Below are 22,742 nucleotides of genomic sequence, written 5' to 3'. Positions count from 1 at the left end.
TAATTTACTTTGAATCTAATATCTCCATTAGGTAAATTCATAGAAGCAATATTTCTTCTTATGTAGCAGGCTTAGAAACAAAAAATAACTCAGTACTCACTGCAGTGAGTGAAAGTGAGCGCATTTTCTTGTCGACGAAAATGCAAAGTCATGGACAGACAGATGGACATGGCGAGCACAATAGGGCATTTTTTCCATAAATGAGAAAATGCACTAAAAATATAACTCAGTACTCACTGCAGTGAGTGACAGAGAGCGCATTTTCTCGTCGATGAAAACTTGAGGTCATGGACGGACAGACAGATGGACATGGCAAGCACAATAGTGCATTTTTTCCATAAATGAGAAAATGTGCTAAAAATGTTTATTTAAAATGTCAATATTTTTGAAAAATTTGCAATCTGTGCAAATAACTTAATTCCAAGTTGTCAGCTATTGCACCAGACTGAAATAATTAGATGGATTGTCACTCAGGAGCATCCAAGTTATTTTTCATTACATCCATTGATCTTTTTGATAATTCATTGGTCAAAAAATGATCCTTTGTCTTTCAAAGTGTTGTTTCAAGTATGGTATACCTAATTGTTCTACTTCTTATTTGCAAGATTAATTTATTAGATCATCTTCTGTCATTTGTACTGTGAAATTATTTTCTTCAGTATGCAGTTGCGTTTAGTTATAACACTTGTAATATTTAAAATGTGTCATTTTGCAGTAGATGGAAATCTGCAATGATGCACCAGTGGGTTGCATTGCACTCAAGCTGTTAATGTGTTAAGCATTAACCTTAGGGTTCTGTGTAAACTTAAATACCATGATGTATGCAAGAGTGGTGAGCTAACTATAAAATTTTATATTATGAGCCAAACTAATGATTAACTGAATCATTACATCATCAATCACAAGTTCACAACTCCACCCAGTATATGACCAAAGAACTGAAAATTACCATTGTTATGAACATGTCCCCTTTCTGACCTCAATATTTATATACTTCTAAACTTATCTAGTACAAAGAGTGCAAGGTTATCACATAGTTAAAAAAACCACTAATGCAAAATGAAACCAAACTCTGCATTGTAAAGACACATTTTGTCTTGAATGCATCTTGAACAGCAGCAATCATGTGGCTCAAAAGTCATGCATTTGTTAGTTTTGATAGGAGATATTGGGGCTTGCAAATGTATCTTTATATGGCATGTGATGATGTGAGTACCATAGGTCACTAAAGGTTATGCAAGCATGTTTTACTCATTAGGCAAGGGACTATAATGGTTAAATAGTAATTTGAATAATAGTTGCTCTGCAGATTCTGTTACCATGCAACACCCATCAGTAAGAACTTAGTGTCTGGTGCGAGGTAAGGCCCCCTTCCCAGTCCACAGTTGACTTACACCCAACCCAAGGAGGAACTACCTATCAACCATGTCAATGTCTTGTAAAGAACTATGTGGCCATTCCTTTGCTAGAATTTCAGCATGGTTTGTTTTTTATTACAGAAATTAAGCAGTTATAACACAGTCTGATGCAACACAAATCTCTGCAATCACCAATGAATCATATAAAGTTTACTTTTTAACTTATTAAGCAGGATATTTTGGCAGGAGCATGGTACTAAACTGCAGATTCATAGTCACTGTCACATGGTGCAGACAGAAGAAGGAAAATATTTGTGTTGCTTGCAGAATTTTTGTCATGTTGATTTGTAATCTCAAAACTATTTACAAATTAAAAGTTGCAAATGCATTATACAATCTTTAAGAAATATTAATAAATTTTCTAGTATTTTCCTATGATAAGGAAATGTTTTTATTGGGTACTGTCCATTTTAAGAAATATTTTCTTTTTCCTGTAATGACTAATGTGGTGACATTAGTGCCATTGACGATTTGAGGGTAGATAAATAAACTGTTTTCTAATCTTTAGCATGAGCACAAGTGTACTAACAGTACAATTAAACTTTCAAATACCAAATGTATTGAATATATGTTACTTAGAGTTAGGAACTATAAGATTTCAGTAATAAATTGGAAATTTTTAATCCCAGGTTTCACAGGCATTTCCTGAATATTGCCGGCAAAAGTAAGCCGTGATTCTTATTTTTCACTTCACTAAAAAAATTGAGGCAGGATGGAATTCTAATATTGACGGTTCATATATTATTCCCGATACACCTACACCAGTTTTTTGATACAACATTATTTGAGGCAAAAAAATGAACTTCTTATAGACTTAAAACACGTATGGGTATGCTAAGTTTCTATAAGATAATTCACTTCATCACTTGGAAATGTTGCGTGCCAGCAAGGCTGCAGGCGCAGCTTTCACTCAACAATTAAAATTATACAAAGTATTAGTTCGTTAAAGATTTGTCTCTTAATAAGACTGCAAAGAAGTAAACTTAATAAAGTAATTACAGCTACCGTGACTACGCTGTCAAGCAGACTTTTCGATGATGCACGCACTAAACACGCAATTCATGGGAGCGAGAATACATAGAACAACAAAAGCAGTCGCCCGGCATGCAACTGCGAAAACAAATGACGATCGCGGCAGCGGCGGCACGGATCATAACGTTAATATAGTCAATGCAAGAGAATGATTAATTATGATATTTCTGATAGAGATTTGAAATATTTTCGGAAGCCTAAAACTTGTCTCTTATACACATCTAGATGTGTATAAGAGACAGATGTAGTGCGTGGCGTGTTATGTGTGGCGTGTAGTGTGTAGCGTGTGATGTGTAGCGTGTATCGTGTTCCATAGATATGCCTCTCACGCCGAGGCTACATTTGGGCCATTTGGCGGAACTAAAAAAATATTTCTGCCCGAGGCAGGAATGACCTCAATTTTCGTGTCATCACGAGGAAAATGCCTGATATGTCGAGCAATGCGCAGTATTTCGATGTAATACTCTAAAACATAAAAAATTCCTCGATTTACGAACACATCAATAGTACCTAGAAGTATAAAACACAATGCTGAGGACTCCGGGGCCATACTTTCAAAAAAAGTTAAGAGATCGTAAGTTCATCAGNCGACACATTTAGATTGAAATTCTTGCATTTAATATATTTCTCAGTCTTCAGCCAACTATTTAGAAAAAAAGTAAGGTTTCCGGTACGTTGGATGGATTACGATGCATCGAAGCTTGTCCGGAAATCAGTTGCGATGAGTTCCCGCAAAAAATGTAAACAACATTTTTTTGATTGCATAGTTTCGGTTGCATTAGAGCGGTCAGACTGCTTTATTACTTGTTCAGTTGACACTTGCTGTACAACCGGACTGTTTTTAGGGTAAAATTAGTTATTTGGGGTAACACGTGCATGCAACCTTGTAATAAGTTCGTGGCTTGTAAATAGTTCGTCATTACTCAGCGTAAATGGCTTTTCATTAAAAATTACCCGGCGACGCATCTTTAAAACGGCCGGCGACGCTTTGGGCTTAAAAATCCATATATTGCCGACGCTGCATGATGCAGCGTTGGCAATATATGGATGCAGGGTGGATGCAGCCTGCATCCACCCTCTCCCTCTGCATAGTGGAGGTGACGGAATCATAGTGGCAAAGCAGAGAGTTTTTTAGACTCTTCCTCAAGTTCATTTTTGAGTCCTATAAGTAGACCAGTAAAGTATCTTGGATACCAGAATTATCATACATAAGAAATCTGTTAAAATCTTGAGTAAATGAGGAAATTAAAAATGAACTGATTCTAAAAAAATCACTGGTTTGCCACTATGGACGGAATTACCTACGATGTCGGAATATACCGCGTTTACCCTACTGATTATTTATTGAGGTATAGCTAATAGCCATATGAATGGTTGACATTGACAATGATTGAATTATTTGAATATATTATAGCTATCAGTATCAATATCATTCTGATTCTTGTCTCATTCATGGGTGGCTTGCATGGTTGCACCCTATTTTACAGTCTGGATTGAACTTGGAAGCCACAAGATTTCAGTAGAACTAGAACTTTACAAGGAATAAGGGAATTTGGGAATGAGCATTGAGCTACATAGAGCTAACAAATCCTTTCAAAAGCTTGACTGCACAAGGATTCAGATTACAAATCTGACAGGTTCATATGCAGCCTTGAACCTTATTCAGGAAATATGATATGGATTAGGCTATGGTAGAGACTAGAGTGTAACTGTAAACTGTGTAACTTGGGTCGTCAAGTGATGAGCAATTTTTCTCTATCAGCGATTGTAGGATATATAGCAATAATTAGTTTTGGTTGCTGCCTGATGGACTGTTAGCAGTTAGCGTTTTGACCGAGAGACAGTTCGGCTCGGAAAACATGATTATGATTCACGATTATAGCCTTGATAACTTGGAAACTTGGCCGTTGACGATTGAAGACTGCAGAGAATCTCAACTGTCAAGTTGTCAACTCAACCTTACACATCACACTAAGACTAGGACACTGTCGATTTTTTTTTTAATTCACTGAAATTCCTGATTAAAAGTCCATCTATTATTTTATATACTCTTATCCTTCTCTCGGAGAATTGAAGATTCTAATTAGAAGAGGAAAATAATCGGTAAAACTTTTTGTCACCTATGTTGAGCGATTGATCTCACAAAGCTTATTCCGCAGTTCTTCCAACACAAGTTTTCCCGGATACAAAATGACAACAAAACAAATTTTAATCGCAATAGAAATAACTACCTACATGAATACAAAACTGTTAGCGAACGTTTTACATACCTTCAGTAAGCTGCATGTGATTTTAACAGTCAGCATCAGTGCCACTAATCAGAATCTATACCTGGATAAATAAGGCGCAATAACCCTATAGGAACTGAGGACAATAATTCAGGTTTACCCTTCATGGGGTAAAGTAAACCCCAGCAAACTCAGTTTACCCGAGCTATGTTTACTCCTCAGCAAACTAAGTTTACCCGAGCGGTGAAAAAACTGTGCCAGCAGGCAAAACCAAAGAGCGCATTGAACATGCAAGTACATACTAGTAGTATGGTATCTTCGGCATTGAAGAATATGCCTGGATGGGCCTGTCGCCGATTCTTGTATTTTTCTTGACTAGACCGGCCTTTAGATCAAATCTTTTCAACGGACGGCAGATTTAAAATCTGCTTCTAGATTTCAGTTGTTCCGTAGGATACGAGGCATTTTAAGATTAAACATATGCTCCTGCATGGCCTTGTCTAGTCTGTTCTTGAACGCGTTCATACTCGGAGCATCAACAAAATCTTCAGGGAGGCTGTACCACATGTCGGTGACTCGAAACGAGAAGAAATTTTGTCGCGTGGATTAGTTGCACCGCAGTTTTTTTTTAGTTTGTAGCTGTGGCCCCTGGTGTTGGTTCTTGTTTCAAATTCTAGTAGTCCTTCTGGGACCTTGTACAAACCATAAGTATACTTGTATAATTCAATGAGGTCACCACGCAGGCGACGATAACGGAGACTGGAAAGCTTCATAATCTTCAATCTATCTTCATAAGACTTGCCCTTCAAGCCTGGAATTATCCTTGTTGTACGTCTTTGAACACTCGCAACTAAATTTATGTCCTTTTCAAGTCTCCTGATACTAGGTCCTTGGAAAGTGCAAGTGTCCTGATACTAGGGAGACGTCAGCCCAGTGGTTACAGTTCAGAGTACAAAGATTGGAGCAGAGAGGTGCGGTTTCGATCCCAGCTCTGTGCGCCGATTTCTGTGGTCAGAATCGGCGAGGCCGAGCGGTTAATTAATCACAGCAGTATTGTAGCAGTGAGTTGCGCGTTCGAGACCGCGTTCGCTATTGCAGTGGACTTCATGTGACCAGTTTTCAGAATTGTTTTCTAATACGCAACGATCCTTAAAGATCACTTTAGTATCGAAAACGCCGCAAGTCACTAACACGGACACAAGCATACTATTCGAGTGCGCGTCCTCGAATACACAACTACCCTCTACTCTAACATGCATGCAAAACAAAGTGGTATCCTTTCCTTCAGTCTTCAAACCCTCCTACAGCATGAAAAGCTTCTATATAGGCCTTTTCACATCCTTTTTAGAGAATAAAGGCAGTTGTTCACCAAGTTCTCATGTGCAAAAATTGCCTTTTTAATCAGTCAAATATTAGTTAAGCTTTTTTGCTTTTGTGTCCGTGCAATTACTCTTATTCACATAACTAAAATTACGGCGAAAAATATTAAATTCTTAATATATTCAAATAATCTTCTTCGATTTAGTCGTTCGCGCTAAGATGGTGTAGGTAATCCTAACCAAAACTCTCAATATTGATTCTACGGTTACGCGAATCCACCGAAATTCGCTAAATGAAGGAGCCGATGGAGCGTACGGTGAATGACGTCAAGGTTGACGCATCAATGCGTCACCTAAACTACGAAGTCTTGCAGCGAACTAGATCAGTGGTACAGAAACAGGTCAGTCGTATGGAAAGGAAATTCTAGGTTTTTTCCACCATTCAAGAAAAATCAATTTGTATGCAATCATTTCAGTAATATGGATATAATTTCACAAATATTAATCTACTATGCTCAGATCCAGAACAATCCTAGTCGAATTTAGTTAAAACAACTTCCTCGACAATAAAATGCGTCATTCTAGTTACCGGATTTTCAGTATTAACCAACTATTAAGTGTAAAGATTCAGTCCTGTGGGAAGGTTTGGTCCTAACAGGATGCAAAACGGAGAAAGACCACCTGATATCGGGCCGGCTACTAGGTAGTTAACTGGATAAAAGTTAATAAAACTGAATCGGAAGCTGGCAAAACACTGTAGGTTGACGACGGGAGTATAAATGTACATCAGCGAAGTCCTGCAGTCCTCGATCCCAGTATTCTCCCGTTATAACCTCCATATCAATCATCGGACGTCTTCACCAAAGTCTGGATACATTGGCGGCGACTCATTTCTGTCCAAACCAAGTCATAACTCACGTGGCTCAAATTTTTTTCTTAGAGATTTTGTCAGAAGTGAGGACAAGAATGCTATATATTATAAATAAATTAGCGGCATTCTTTGGCGTCAAATGCTCAGTAAATTACTTTTAATTGGCTATTTATTTTCTCCATCATATTTACCACATTCGTACATCACTTATTTCTTATTTGATTTCACATGGAATTTCGCAAATGAACGTGAGGAAAGAAGATTTGTTTATTGAAGAATTTTTCTAGTGACAAGAAAATAGAACAATTTAAAAAAAATTTAAATTTCTTCATATTCAATAAAAATTTCAAAGTGTATAATAAAATCGTAATTGACGTTAATAAAACATTTTAAGCGAAAATATTCCCACTGAATAACGTACAACTCGTATTTTTGAACAGCATATGCGAACAATTATCACATCGTATCTATCGTATCTATTATGCTAATGAATGATAAGGCAAATAAAAAAAGCAGCAAATTTTTTCATCTACTGAAGTTTAAACAGAAATAGTTACAAACGAACGTTACTAAGAATAAAAATATCAGTCTCCATTCTAAAACTTCTCAGGCAATCAGGTGGCTGTTTATTGGACACTTGTCTTGTTGCTCACCGCCCACTAAACTAATTAATTTTCGATCTTACTGGCCGCTCCTAAAGTATCCAATACTCCTCCTCTACACGAAGCCAGAAGAACGAGAATTATTAGTGGCGGTCAGTACTGGCTTCGAATGTAAGGGTCCTAAGCTTATATGAAATACTCATCTTGAGTAATTTTCTTCCAAAAGGATGAACTTTAGGGCGCTGTCTACGTTAAAAATATAAATGATGAACTTTACGGGGCCCTGTCTATATTAAAAATATAAAATTGTACTCGTCTTGAGTAATTTTTTAGCGCATTTTCTCATTTATGGAAAAAGGCGCTATTGTGCTCGCCATGTCCGTCTGTCCCTGACCTCAAGTTTTCGTCGACGAGAAAATGCACTCTCTGTCACTCACTGCAGTGAATACAGAGTTATATTTTTTCCAATATGATGTGCTCTACAGGGCGCTGTCTATATTAAAAAATATAAAAATATAGTTGTGTTAGCGTCGATTAGGCCATGTTGGCATTTAGCCAATTTGTAACAACCAGGCCGGCCCTCTTGCCGAACTCAACGGGAATTTCCGCAACATGTTGAGGGGTTTCGAACCCGCAACTCTCAGTTCCCAATCTGAATTTGGTTATCTCGATCACTCGGCCATCGCAAGTGTACTTCACGATTCAACTGCATATTGCATTTAACTTTTTAATTCATTTATAAAAATACCTTACTTGGTACTTAGTAATTAACCTAAAAGGTTCCTGAAGGATCATTACCGTGTTAATGGAGAACCCCCAAGTTTGTTGGTAAGGGTGTTTTGGATTTACCATCCGTAAGACTTGGGCGATTCGTAGTCGTTTCACTTGATTGTGCGCGATTTGATGATTCGAATTTCATTTTGTTGAGAGCGGTTGAAGTTGCATAATCTGGAGGTAAGTCTGGGCAGAGTGAAGTGATGTCTGCGTAGTTTACAAACCGGGCATTCGGCCTCGAGTTTCCTACAGCAAAGAGCAGGGGAGGCGTTTGGCAGTATAGCTCCGAGAGCGGTAAGTTTAGATGAGCAGCTGCTGTTGCTTCAGTGTACTTATTTCTTCGTTTTAGTTGCTTCGAATACTTCTTTATAATTACAAGACACGCTGATGCCGCGCCAAGAGCGACAACTGACACCAAAACACTGATGTATTTCCCCGACATTCCTGCGATGACAGCGTCGTATAAAATCGAGCCCATGATGATGAGGAGGAGCACTACCCACGGCACCAACAACCCAGGCCGTTCCTGGTAAAATAGAACCTCATTAAACGATGGGACAGCTTTTCAAAATGAAAACATGTTTATGGCTGATTTAAACGAAATTTTGGTTCGGGTAATCTGTGATAACTCATGAATGTGTCGTGCGTACAGTGGAGTGAAGCTCGCTGCATACGTATATAAATGCTTTATTGTAAAAGGGTTTTTATAATTTATTAAATCTCGAAATTAATTTATCTGACTGCATGAATAATTAATTCTAGAGAAAGTTGGCATCGGTAAAATTCAGAATTTTTGAACGAAATTAGCAAATTCGATCACAGTATTATTTATTACTTTACCTTGACAGCTCCCATCACGAGCATGATTGAGAAAAGAAGCAGCAGAAGCCAGATGGTAATTTGCACCAGCAAGAATACTCGACCTGAATAGAGAAAATGCGTAAAATTATGTTTCAAATAAATGCCAATAAAAAATTTCTTACATTGTCACTGAATTTACCCTCTACATCAGTAATGGTGCTGATAATAATACTGCAAATCTTCAAGCGAATCTTTCTTCGTTTACTGGAGCTGATAAAAATTATAATTCTAAAAAAATTATCGAAACAATTGTCGAAATTAATTTTTAACACACTAGAGAGAGCAAATGAAGCGTTGACGAAGAGTTCACAAGGCAGCAACTTAAGCACGTCTGATGCGCTGCTGGCATCGTCTCGCTTGCACGACTGCATGTGATCCTCCAACGTGATGTACGTCGCCACCACCGACACGCATGAGATGGCGGCCAAAATCTGAAATATTTAATCAATTACTTTTCGGCTGAAGCCAGAGTAAAAAAAAACAGTAAATCAACGTGTGGTAATCAAAGCGAAAGTAATTACGTTAAAATTGGTTACAGAAACATGCATAGAGGAAAATACAGACGAAGTATAAAGGAAATTTGTTTTTACAAGTGGATTCAACATGTAACAAATTTGCTGACCAAATACAAAATTTCATTTCGTTTAAGCTATAAAATTTATGACTAGAAGCTAATATCTTTCTTATGTAACTTCTAACCCGGAAACACAAAATATTTTCAAGGTTCACTTAACTACGGGACTGCTAATTAATTCTATTGGGAGCAGACTTCCGTGTTGCAAGGCTGACCGTGGTTGTTGAAACCGCTAAAGAGTAGCAAGTGTGAGCTTCATTGATAATTTAATTCAATTGAGGGTAGATTCTCTATAAATAATGTACATAATGATGGCAGATTGCTAGATCTTTCTCCAGATTGTCATAGTATAGTAGCGGACGTCGTGTTCCAATTTCAGCTCATAGGGAGCGACTTCTCTTACTGTACGGCGTCAATATTTGAATGGATCAAGTGAAGAGTCGTGCGCAGATAAATTACAGAATCAACCAACGTCGTCAGCTGTTTGTAGGCATTGTACGGAACACATCTTTGTCTTGCGATTCGTGTTGAACGTCGTCTGACGATGAATGGCTGTTACAGCAACGAGCAACGTCGTTCCCTGATGACGACTAGAGCATGGCCATGTTGCGGAGGTGCTTCATCACAACAGCGGCCAAGTATCGCTTCGATCTATGAGAGTGTCTCTTGTTTGAGTGCTCCCTCGGGGACCGTCTTATCGTAGCTTAAACTGAAGGCCAGGTCACCTCAAGGCTGACGTTCCTGCCGCACCGAAATGTGATGGTCGCTCACTGGGCCCGTGGGTGTTCTCATGAAGATTAGGTCATCATGACTCGGGGGCAATACATGTGCAGCTAGCACTATAGACTATAGTCGTAATAAGATATTTCTCAATTGTTCGAGTTAGTGCATAAAATAGCCGTACGGGGCTGAACAGATAAAAATGTAGTTAAATTTGGTGTTATTTGATGAATTTAATAGATGGATTCAAATAATGCCTATCAAAGCAGGATCGATGTACAAACATATTAAATAAATTCGAGTAATATAAACTACCTTCTTTGCAATTTGAACGTAAAGTTCTTTACTTTCGAAGTAAAAAAGCTTGAAAAATAAGTGAACCCGATATACAATGAATGGGTTAAGGTGCAAGCCTAAAGAAGTGACTCGAACATAACACATTTACGTCCAAAGCAGACTGTGTACATAATTAGTCTGAGTCGTCCGAGGCATGATCTCAAATAACACTAAGCTGGCTGCAATATGGCAGAAATCGCTTTGCCAGCCCCACTCCGTGAACATAGCGGCACTCTAATTGAACTCGTGCGTTAATTAATGTTGATACATGATGCGGGTGGAAGTTTTCGAAGAATGGCGCTTTGACTGAATGTAATGGTCACCGCTCAGCGTACACACCATGTCGTGAATATTTATGAAGTAAGTCCCCTACGAGATAACGAATACTATCAAAAATCAGTCTGACGAGACCACCGCGCACAAGAACCTCTTATTAATGACGGCCCTCTGCCCTCTGTGGCTTGGTATACTCTCCTTCTATTATGTGTGCAATATACGAGACGCATGTAATATAAGGCGTTGGTCGAGAGTAGACCTCTTAACTTTTGACAGACGACCATTCCATCGAGGCTTGTGAGGAGAACGATTCTTTTATATCTCTGCGCCCCCTATGATATCAAATGGTGCTTTGTTTATGTTGGATGATTTGCTACAATAAGTTTCATGGTCATTTAAAAAGAGTGCATTGAAATAATTCAATGAATAATTCCCAAAAGATTTGTTATTCTTTGATATTAAATAGGTAATATTTTTTTCTAGGACGTGTCTTTCTCTTTGCAGGATAAAGTTTATTGGAAAATATTCTACATAATACCAATTTTATCTTAATTTCTAAAAAATACACCAAGATTTCATCTTCAATGAGCTATTATTATAATCCCGGAATGGTGAATTCACTTATGAAGATCGACTCTTTCAGCCAGATTAATGTTAATCAGTGGACAGACTCCCTGCTAACACCCGTGGTTAAATAATATACTAATTCAACCATGGCTAACACCTACTGGATACTTCAATGATCACGACGGTGGTCGAATCGAACACTCAGACTCGTCAATGGCCATGGTGCCAACCTTCACAATGATTCATTAATGGACATTACACACGTCGTCTCACACTCCCGGATTCATCAATGGTCGGGGCGCCAGTCTCGTTCATGATAAGGATTCACTCGTACATGGCGCCCGACACCTGCGGAAATCTGCCATTTGTTGTTTGCTTTGCTGTGTGAAGCTGCGGGTGATGACGTCGTACGCACAGAGGCGTGCATAGACAGCGTCACCGATGAATAGATTTCCGTTCAGAAGCGAGGAATGTCATTCCTTCAGCGCAGGGGTTCGGTATATAGCAAACACAGTTGATGGAAATATGGCAGCTCTGCATAAAGGATTCATTGTGTTTGTTAGGTGATGTGGGGTGCATTAAGACTGTGAAGAAGGTCAATTAATTAATTTAGGTGTTCTCGGCATCCCGATTTTTGCTTGTGTTCCCTTACGCGAATCAGTTTAATTTTGGAAATCTCTGAATATTATAAATCAGTCGAAGCACAATCATCGACGCAACTCTGTCATCCAAGAATTAAAGAATCTAAAATTCAAGTCTTCTTGTGATAACTAAGCAAATGTCAGATTATTTAATGGTTTCATATCCCAATGGCATAGAAATCAGAAAGAAACTATTATAAAAAAAATTGCAAGAAGATTTAGCACTTTAATGAAAAGTTGCAGAAACCGTTCCTACCAAGCCGTCTTGTTAATAAATATGCATAATTTTCTTCCCTGAACTAAGAAAATTGTGCCTCAAGTACAAAATACGTGTTGATCTGCTACCAAGTAATAACCAATGCCGGCTCTCTTTTAATAAAAAATAATGTTATGTCCTGTGAACATCGTGAATTAAGCCGCGTTCATCTCAAGAGCACATTGCAGTATAGTGGGGCAGCTACCTACAATGATGGTTTTATGAACACTTCGACCTAAGCAAACATTATATCAGTTCCCTAATGGCACGATTGCCTTGTGCGCCTCTTGAGAACCACAGAAGATCAATTACATCAGACGGCGCACTGTGTGCATTGCGTTCTTGACAATCTGTTGATATATTTTCTCTGTCATGGTTCCGGGTTTCCATTTTGTATTTGTTGTTCTCCATTTTGTTCAATGTATGAGTACTCTGAAATTTCGAACGACTTGCTACTTTTAAGATTTACTTTATTGTTTTATTAACTCGGCGAAAATCTAAAAATATTTTTGCGGTGTTCAACAAGCATTGATCATTTAATTTCGCTTGGTCCTATTGTAATTGTTTATGCCCAATTTGTACATCGGAATGGTGCGCTTGCTACGTGCGAGTATAATTAAAGAACTAGAAGTTTATGTTTCACATAACTTTTTAATGGTTAATTATAGCTTCTGTCTTAAACTTACCTATTAGGCATTTAAAATCCTTTACACATGCATTTAAGTTACTATTAATGAATGTCATAAATAATAATCATTCTCCGGCGCTGATCGGAGAACGCGGAAGAGACTTAGTAAAATCTCAAGCAAATCAGAGAGGCGAATTATCGCTTGGAACACACTTGCAAGTATAACCGAAATCATATATACAAAGAAAAATAATTACAAAATGTTAATTATAGTCTAATCACTCACCCCTGTTACTACCCCAATTACGATGACGCATTTCTGAGCGCTGCAGCATGCAGAAGTCATGTTGATTTTACAACCACAAAATGAATTTTAATGCCACAAAATGAATTTTAATGCCACAAAATGAATTTTAATAATTATGAGAATATATACGATTGACTTGTACCAAAAACAAATGGAAGCATATTCACAGAGACAAATAATGCTTTGGAAATTGATATTGCAATAACTGCACACTTTGAAATAAAAAGTTTTGCAAATCCTGACGGCTTGTAAATGCTGTCGTAACGTTATTGATAATAATTTAGTACATGCTACATTCAAGGTGTATGCTCCTCGCAATGAAGTTTATTAATACAATTTTCATATAAATTCCGTTTCCAGTTGTTTCAAAAGAAAATAGTTAAAATTATATCTATTATAATTGAAAATGTAAATTTTACACGATTTTATTTTAACTACATTCTAAGTCACTTGAAGCTTTTAGGGTAGTAAACGTGAATTGTAAACCGTCCCATTCCGATTGGATCAACATTTCTCTGTGCTCGCACGCGGGCTCAAAAGAAAAACGAAACTAATGCGCAGCACCTCAAGAGAGTCCTTCGATTCGAATTCGATTTGCGTTTAGAAATAATTATTTGCGATACCGCGATAACTTTCGACAAATTAAAAAGCTCCAACACCAGATCGTTAAGGTGTTACTTTACTTTTCTTATCAATATGAACGGAGATATGAATAAACGAAGATAATTTTGGAAATGATAGTTAGAATCAATGCACTGCTGACAACTTAGGAGGTTTGCAAAAATTCGGCGCATTAGTCGCGCTTTGCGTTTGAACCCGCCGACAGGCTCAAGAAGTGTTGATCCAGCCAAAGCTGATGGAATCATTGCATATTTGAAATATTAGTTTTAGGAGTTCCTGATTAATAAGGAATACTCCACGCAAGAGCACTTATTTCACTTTATGATAAATTTTGCTATAGATCATAAAATTGAAATAAAAAGTTAATAAATTCAGTATTTTAACACCATCTTTGCAGTTTGCGTAAGTAGATGATTCACACTGAGAAATCTTATGTGCGGTGAAATTAGGTTTTGAATGTAGCTTTATTCACATTCCCTCTATTTAATGGACGCGCGATAACAGGATTTATAGAACCACTATGAACAGGAGGGAACACCAGCGCTCCAAGCGCGCTACCTGCCAGAATGACGGTGTGGATCGAACTTGAGCGTCGTGGTCTGTGCCTCTGTGGTGGTCATAGCTTGCGTCGACGGTATCCTTTGCTGAGTTTGCTCAACAACAACTCTACGTCTAGTGCCGCAGAGCGCAGACAAGCGGATGCCGATCCAAAGCACGAGAATGTACTGAGAAAGCTGGTCGACACTGAGGTTAGTGCTAGTAATCTGCACCACCATGCTTATTGCGATTTGTGTACCTTTAGAACTAGAAGAATTTACCTACTACGGTAGTAACGCTAACGGTACAAATGAATAACTTGGGCGCTCACCCCTAGTCACCGTCTCGCGAAACAACTCGTAGGCCTACTATCATGATTCAACTATTTCAACAGATTCATGTTTATTAAAATAGGTATTATTGAGATTCCTGTTCATAATATGGTCTATCGCTGATGTATAACAGTAATATTATGTTTAAGTATTCAATTTTTATATTTTTGTTGATTCTAGTACCTATACGTGTCTTGGTAATTGGTAGCATACTAGCATGGTATGTACCTATATTGCATAATCATCATAATGTATAGATCTTTTACTACATAGAGCTTCAATTTAAAAAAATTAAGATATGTTTCTAGTGGAGAGACTGGAGACTGATGATTTAAAAACTTTTTAATAACGCTAAGCCTCTAACACAAAATTCTTTAAAGAAGTCTTGGCAAGTTGGCTGCCACATTTTTTTTTGCAACTGTACTGTGGTGGAACACTTATTCATTCTGATAGGGCCAGGTACTGATGAATGGAGGCAAACAAGAGACTTTTGAAACAAATTTACTTTTATTCCTGATCTTGAAGCTTTCATCTTTTATTTAATATCATGTGTTTAAGTGTATGTAAATGCTTGCATCGATGATACATTTACTGGTCTACTTATAGAACTTAATAAGGAAGGTCAACACAAATGTCTCATTTACCTTTACCACTGTGTGAATGTGTGATAGGGATGTAATCTGACATATTGTCTTTTATTCATGAATATGCAAAAAAAGGCTGTTTTATGCACTTTTATGCCTTTCTTAGATATAATATGCCATATTGAATTTGTATTGGTAAATGATAACTGATTTATTCTGTTCCTTTTGATATACATGTGTCAATATATTCCTTCACAGATGACAAACACTCCCAACATTAAAAAACTTGGTCGTCAGCCAAGCCATCGCCGACCACCTGTAGAGAAAGGGCGATGGGCTTCCAAGGGAACTAAACCACTGCCTGAACAGCAATCCATCAAGTTCATTATTGGTGTTATTATCACTCATTTGTGTCGGAAGGTTCTTTTTATTGAGACAAGAGTAAAAATTACTCTTTATTCACTAGCTCTTTTCTTTGGCTCATTAGTGTTTGATTTTGTGCCTATGCCAAGAACATACATGTCATCAAAAGAAAGTATTTTCAATGTATACTTCATGAAAATTGGTTGGGCTTGGCTCATATTCATTGTTGGTAGTTTTGTGTACTTGACCAGTGCAACATATGGATGTGGCAAGAGGAATATCATTCAGCAGCATATGATCCGACTCATCATAGGTAATTTTTATTATAAATAAACTTGTTTATTCACTGCATTTGTATGTTTGAATATTTTATCATATCCCATAAATGTCTTAAAAATGACTTTTGGCTGATGAAATCTATTGACTAACATATTACAATACCTGCTAGTATTGTAATATGTTAGTCATTAGTTCATTCCTAGGAATTGGTCAAATTTATCATTAATACCTACCTTAAAAATTAAAATTTCCTAATTTTTAAGTATCCTTCTATGAAAGATTCAAGATTGATGTACGTAGGTACTGTACAAATTTAAGTCACAAATATTTTTTTCTCTCAATGGAGTAAAGAATTGTATTCCAGTATCTACTGACATTCTATTTTCTTTGATATTCATATATACATTGTTCCAGGCACTGGCATGTGGGGCTTGATGACCAAATGGCTGTTTGTGACTTTAGAACAAGCAACTGGTACATGCCTAGGAAAAGCTGCAATTGATGACAAGTGGCTCTGTGTCACCTCAGGCTTCCAGTGGCATTCGTTTGATGTTTCAGGTATGACTAGACTTGGCATGTGTTGGTTAATGCCACACCCCAATGCTGAGCTACTTAAAAATGTTTGAAGAGTGATAATGACAATTGTTGTATTGTGTGCTATAAATTTCCAGCAATTCTCTCTGTGGATAGGCAGGTACCATTCCTTGTGTTTTCTTTGTCACTTCTCATTTAGGAATAATTGACTAGTAGTGTAGCATTTATCTGTACGCTGTTTGAAGAAACTAGTTCAATAATTAAAGCAAGAGTATTATTAACACAAGTTGATGATTAGTCTACTTCTTTCCAGCACTCAAATGTGGAACTAAACTATAAATGTATCGGCTAAAGTAGACGGGACTATATTAGGAATTAGAAGCTTTTTCTGATCAGTGTTCCTTTGTATTGAGCAGGTCATGCATTCCTGTTGATTTACATGAACCTGGTGACAGTGGAAGAAGCTACTTACTTTATTATTCTGCCCTTTGTCTGTAAATTTAGGTTTTTAACTTCTGTGTGTGTTTTTTTATTAACTCCAAACTAATTTTCTGCATTTATGTGTTCTAGATTTATCGAACTGACGATGGAGCTGGTCTCCGAAACGTTTTAAAAAAAGATATGCTAAATTTTTGTGGTGTTTTCTTCGCTTTAAAATTTTTAGAGTTTCTGATTTTAGGCTGATGCAGAATTATTCATAAATTTTTTGGTCCAAAAATTATTTGGTGCAATTTTTTCTGACTGGATCATTGTGATGTTCTGTACATTAATTTGGTGTAGAAAAATTCAAGAATAGGCTGGGGGTCGAGAAGTTAATTATTTGTCTCTTCAAACAGTTACACTATATTTTAAAAAAATGTGTTTTATCTCTGCATAGCTTAGCTCTCCTCAAATTAAGTATTGATAATATTTGTATAAGACATTTATCTCTGCAATTCAGTGATGTAACCAAGTCGATATTCATGTGCAGGTAGTGGTGCAGAGAATGGTGCTGGCAGCAGTAGTGCTGAAAGTGGATCCTGGTCTTCATCCTCAGGCCAGAATAAGACTGAGTCTGACCATTCATCTGCTGAGACTCCTTTGCGCTCTTTAACCAATAATGAGTTCTCTACTTTTAAGGTAAGGTTATGAATTTTTCAACCAGAATTTCAATAAATTTATAATATGCAATTGCTGTTGTTTGTTCTTGTTGTAGTTCTGTTCTTGATTATGCAATTTTTTCAAATTTAAATGCTTCTTTGGTGCAATGATGTCGGTACCCTGGCTCAGTAATGAAGAATTTTATGCTTTCAGGACTTGAACGCCATTTAGCATGTTTTATACTAGAGCTTTAATTACTTTTCAGTCATATACGTATCATATTTCAGTCAGTCTTATCAATCATATATTATATAAATGTCCTTGAGCATGAAAGCCCGTTTAGTGTAACTCCCATATTCTTTGTCTTGAATAGTATGCAGAACGCTCCTTGTTGAAATTCAGCTGCTGTCTCTGTCATGCCATTAGATTTTACTTAACTTGTAGGTAGCTCACGCAAACTCAGAACTATCTGTGCACTTACAGGCTTTCTCAGTGACAATTTTGAGAGAATTTCTATAACGAAAATTCAATGATTGCAGGAACACTACGAGGTTTTCACACCGTACATACGCGTGCTGTTCATCTGCATGACGCTGCTGTCGCTGTGGTGCGACGTGCTGCTCGCGTGTACGGTTGTCTACTTCCACACCATGCCGCAGAAGGTTGTGGGCGGTGCCTGTGCAATGGCTGCTTGGTACATCACGTACAGGTGATTCGTGAATGTTACAATCGGTTATTATGAAAGTATGAACAATAATTCTAGGGGTTTATATTACTTTATTTGCTACTTGGGGTTTATACTAACTAATTTTCTTACAGAAGTTTAGACTTCATGTACAGGTGATTTGTGAGTGTTTGAATCGACTATGAAAGTATGAACAATAATTCTAGGGGTTTGAATTATTTTATTGGCTACTGGGGTTTATACTAACTAATTTACGTACTGGTGTTTAGACTTCACGTACAGGTGATTTGTGCTGCATGTTAGAATCGGTTATGAAAGTATGAACAATAATTCTAGGGGTTTATATTATTTTATTTGCTCCATGGGGTTTATACTAACTAATTTACTAACAGAAGTTAAGACTAACTCAATTTACTTCCAACAGTTTTTCATAAAAAGTTTCCTTGGGTTTATTTGTTTCCTTGGGTATATACAACAAGTATATCAGAAATATTTACAATTTGTTAAAGTTCGTACACAAAGTCTTCTCGACGTCAACTTCATGGCTTCCTTGAAATACAACTTTGTAATATAGAAAAGTTAACTATCAATATCAAGTAAATAATTTATATATTACCTATTAGTAATTTAATCATAATTTACTTATTTCTTTGCACATTATATAATTTCGGCATTTCCATCCCCCAGAGTTATGTTCAAGAATCAGTGGCCTGGACTGCCTGGTGACGGAGGACTTGTGCGCTACCAAGGCACCAAAGAGAAACCTAAGGAGGTGTCTCAGACCAAGAAAAAACCTGTCATTCTCACGAAGGTTGGTTTTTTTAGTCGGATTCAGAACAAAGGAATGTGGTTTTTGTTATTACTTTCTATTTAAAATTTTTTTTTTTTTTTCTATGAATTGGTTTTCCCACTTGTTGCCTTTTTGATTATTGTGTTATGATTTCTGAAGTATTCAAAAACTTTCACACTAAAAGCATTATCTAGTAAATGGCACGTTCTAGAAAAATTAATTTGTCTCTTCTTTTTTTTTCGTTTCCTTCTTATGTGACAATTATTCTAATTAATTCTTCACTAATTTTTCGATTTAGTTCATTCCATATTCAAAAATATGTTCTTTTGTATTCTCAACTACTTCAAAAAAGGTTATTAACTTAATTTTTTTAGTACAATAAATTCCATCAATTACTCCCCTGAAAAATTGGTCAGTAAAGAAATTCCGAGAAAGACACAATGTTTCAAGTAATAGAGTATTGACTTGAATTTGTTACAAATGATCAGAACAACCAGCCGGTGCCCATGTTCATGGGCATGCCACTCTACGGTGCCCTCAAGAAAGACGAGAAGACGCCCTCCAACAAGGACACCCCCAGCACTGATGACGCCTCGCCACCTGCTGCCCCTGACGCTGCAAGACCAAGCGACCGCCCCACCATCTCCTCCCTCTACAGGAGCTCCAAGCCGTCTAATGCGTGGCGATGAACGTCTTCTCTGGCGGTGAACGTCTTGTCTGGCGGTGAACGTCTTGTCTTGTCCAACTGTCGAGCCTTTGGAATTATTAATGTTGAAAACGATTCTTATTCAGTTGGTAAATAAGGAACTTACTTTGCAAGTTTCGAAAAAGGCTTTTAGTGAAAGAGATTTTATAGATCTATGACATTGTGGAATAAACACATAGGTACTTATTTGTAAAAAAATATTGATTTTGAAAACGGATATTCTTGTTATAGACAATTCAACTATTCATGATAGAACTGGTAAGGATGGTGCTGGTATTCTCAAAATAATGTTATGTTATTTATTGCATTAGATTTTAATGGATGTTCGTTTAAAATGGATGGAAATTATTTTCAAATTGTACAACCATTTTTGAAGTTTATTTGTCATACCTTAATCTAGTCCTTCACCCTTGTCTAGTCAGTTGTTTTACGCCTATTTTAGCATTATTCCTAGAATAGGATAATACTAGTCAATTCTGAAACTTAACAGTACAATTTGACTGGTCGCAAATCTTTAGTGGTTTAAAAAAACGAAGCCTTTAAGATAACTCAAGAGCTCAAATCAATATTTCTACCATTTTTACTGTCAAATTGTAATAACGATACGCTATACATAATTATTGTTCTAAACTAAGTACTAATCCTAAGGATTTGCCTTAACGGATCTGCGAACTATATTTCAAAAGTGAATGTATTTCTACTTTTTGTTTAGTATACCTATACTCAAGTTTGATGCTTCCAAATGCACTTTACTTGTCTCGCTTCAAAATCAGTTTTTTCTCCGCCTTGCTACAATTGTATATTGTTATTTCACTTTTTCTGTTGTTACTTGATATGTTGTCACAGATCACATGAATGGTCTCATGTCAATGATTGTTGAAAACTTTTCTTTGAGAGTAATCCATCTAGTTTAATTACTTGATGCATATAATTACCTAGTCAGTTGTTTTGTTATTCCTCCATTTTTATTATTATGCCTGTAATGAACTGTCAACTGACTTATTTCCCTAACCATATTATTTTACTCTTGTTATGACATGAGCTCGAGGTGGCCTAGCGGTTAAGGTCACCAAGATTGCAACGACGAGTTGGTTGTTCGAAACCCTGTACCAGTTATGAAAATTCAGGAGATCGGATGGTTAAGAATCGGCGACAGGCCAACATGCTCATTCTACACCGCTATAAATGGGGAATTATATAATATTATGTCAACTCTTTAAAGGGGCGCTTAGGCACGCGTCTTCGCTCGTCAAAGGTCCTGTACAATTTCTCGTTCTTTGGGCATTTTCCCTGAACACCTCCCCACGCAACTCAATGTCGTTTGAATGCGAGTCTCAGATTTGTGGTCAACATTTTGTGTGTGCAAAATTCCTTGCATTTCCCTTTTGTTTAGCGGTCGTACGGATGCCCGATGCACCGTGTAAGCGACCACATGTCCGAGGGGTTTTGTTTCTGTTGCCGTTCGTACGTCCATTCTTCGTTCCAAGACTTATGTGGCTCTTTAGGTGTCTTACGAGGCTCTTTTCTCGCATGTTGCGCCACGTCATGTGAGACCTTCTCCCATTTTAGAGTTTAGATACGTTTTGATTGAAGAAATTGGTTATGATTGATACCTCTTACATTTCTAGTGATATTTATATTGACTAACTGATGTGTTAGCAAACCGCTATAACATTTTCCTACTCTTCACTGCTACTGACCAAAATAACCCCTGCGGCCAAATCTTTTTGCCGTATTATTTCTATTAAAAAACCTGTTATTATGAGCTTGCATAGAGTTAATAAAAGCAGGTGNAAATGCAAACGAACTGAGTGGACATTTATGTCTGGTCTTTAGGGTTGAGGTGAAAGAAAATTTACAATCGGCCTACGCAAGAAGCTTGCAGCATAGACATGACGATGAGTTGCTCTTGAATGAAAACCTCAAACAGAGTCTAAATAAATGTTACTGTTATGGTCGGTATTGTAATGATGATGCCGTCGTTAGATAAGAATAAGTGTGCGCTTATCTCGTCGACAATCCATTGAGAAGATGAGGTAGTGCTACACGTTCTTGAAAGGAGGTGGCAAGTTTCGTGTCTTTGCGATGCAAAGTTAAAGTCCGTGTTACAAAAAAGTCTGCGCTTTATTGTGTTTTCACTAGCTAAATGCGCGATTTTACATAATCAAAAATCTTGACAACTAATGGCGAAAACTTTTTCATCTCTGACCTGCTGCTAAGATAGCAAAGCAGATCATATGAATTTATTAGATGCGTGCTCATGCTGGGTGTTTTAAGCTGTCGATTATATCATACAAAACTTCTTATTGCGTTTTGAGTTATTACTGCCAAGAAAATCATGCCCACCAAGAGGGTAAAAATAGGGAAAACGAAAGCTAATTTCCCTGTTGTATTTTTGTTTTTCATTCGTTGAAATGAAATTGACCCTTGAAGAGAATTTAAAACTTGGGCGTATAAGCAAACCGCAATTGTGTTTAGAACGTTCAGCACACCATTCGTATTCATGAAAAAATATAACTTAGTACTCGCTGCACTGAGTGACAGAGAGCTCACTTTCTCGTCCGTCCGTGAAGTCACGGACAGACAGATGGACAAGACGAGCACAATATCGCCTTTTTAAAAAAAAAAGAGAAAATTCGTTAAAAACACATGCCCAAAATATTTATTACCTTCTATTAATCATTTAAATTACTTTGATTATCTATTAATTTATTGCCTACTATCAATACATTGCTTTCTTGTTAACGTTTTCTTAAATTGTGATTTGGTACTCATGCAGTCCATTTACATAGTAGCAGGCATCTTAACATGTTTTCGGTAT

The 22,742-nt window shown here is 37.1% G+C and overlaps 2 protein-coding genes across 2 annotated transcripts; one reads left to right on the top strand and one right to left on the bottom strand.

The window, feature by feature from the left end:
- Nucleotides 1-7,903: 7,903 nt before the first annotated feature.
- On the bottom strand, nucleotides 7,904-13,753 carry LOC108681768. The gene is made up of 4 exons (XM_018170842.2): nucleotides 13,390-13,753; nucleotides 9,380-9,536; nucleotides 9,085-9,167; nucleotides 7,904-8,770 (listed from the first exon to the last, which is right to left on the bottom strand). Exons 1-4 carry the CDS (start codon nucleotides 13,447-13,449, stop codon nucleotides 8,273-8,275), a joined length of 798 nt encoding a protein of 265 aa, XP_018026331.1. The 5' UTR covers nucleotides 13,450-13,753; the 3' UTR covers nucleotides 7,904-8,272.
- Nucleotides 13,754-14,688: 935 nt separating this feature from the next.
- LOC108681762 (acyl-coenzyme A diphosphatase FITM2) lies at nucleotides 14,689-21,708 on the top strand. The gene is made up of 9 exons (XM_018170834.2): nucleotides 14,689-14,780; nucleotides 15,743-16,160; nucleotides 16,541-16,684; nucleotides 17,077-17,123; nucleotides 17,441-17,471; nucleotides 17,631-17,779; nucleotides 18,280-18,449; nucleotides 19,113-19,236; nucleotides 19,704-21,708. Exons 2-9 carry the CDS (start codon nucleotides 15,743-15,745, stop codon nucleotides 19,902-19,904), a joined length of 1,284 nt encoding a protein of 427 aa, XP_018026323.1. The 5' UTR covers nucleotides 14,689-14,780; the 3' UTR covers nucleotides 19,905-21,708.
- Nucleotides 21,709-22,742: the final 1,034 nt, after the last annotated feature.

This window comes from Hyalella azteca, unplaced genomic scaffold, assembly GCF_000764305.2.
Source record: "Hyalella azteca isolate HAZT.00-mixed unplaced genomic scaffold, Hazt_2.0.2 contig15776, whole genome shotgun sequence".
NCBI lineage: Eukaryota > Metazoa > Arthropoda > Malacostraca > Amphipoda > Hyalellidae > Hyalella > Hyalella azteca.
The sequence above is the reverse complement of the archived record's forward strand: the minus strand, read 5'-3'. Positions and strand labels throughout refer to the sequence as shown.

What these genes read in the sequence shown, in the direction of transcription:
- LOC108681768 (XM_018170842.2), bottom strand. Translation starts at nt 13,449, where the DNA reads ATGACTTCTGCATGCTGCAGCGCTCAGAAATGCGTCATCGTAATTGGG. An exon ending in TAATTGGGGTAGTAACAGGG is followed by an intron (nt 9,537 to 13,389) that starts GTGAGTGATTAG and finishes TAAATATTTCAG; the next exon opens with ATTTTGGCCGCCATCTCATG. An exon ending in TCGTGATGGGAGCTGTCAAG is followed by an intron (nt 8,771 to 9,084) that starts GTAAAGTAATAA and finishes CTATTTTACCAG; the next exon opens with GAACGGCCTGGGTTGTTGGT.
- LOC108681762 (XM_018170834.2), top strand. Translation starts at nt 15,743, where the DNA reads ATGACAAACACTCCCAACATTAAAAAACTTGGTCGTCAGCCAAGCCAT. An exon ending in GCATTCGTTTGATGTTTCAG is followed by an intron (nt 16,685 to 17,076) that starts GTATGACTAGAC and finishes TGTATTGAGCAG; the next exon opens with GTCATGCATTCCTGTTGATT. An exon ending in AACCTGTCATTCTCACGAAG is followed by an intron (nt 19,237 to 19,703) that starts GTTGGTTTTTTT and finishes ACAAATGATCAG; the next exon opens with AACAACCAGCCGGTGCCCAT.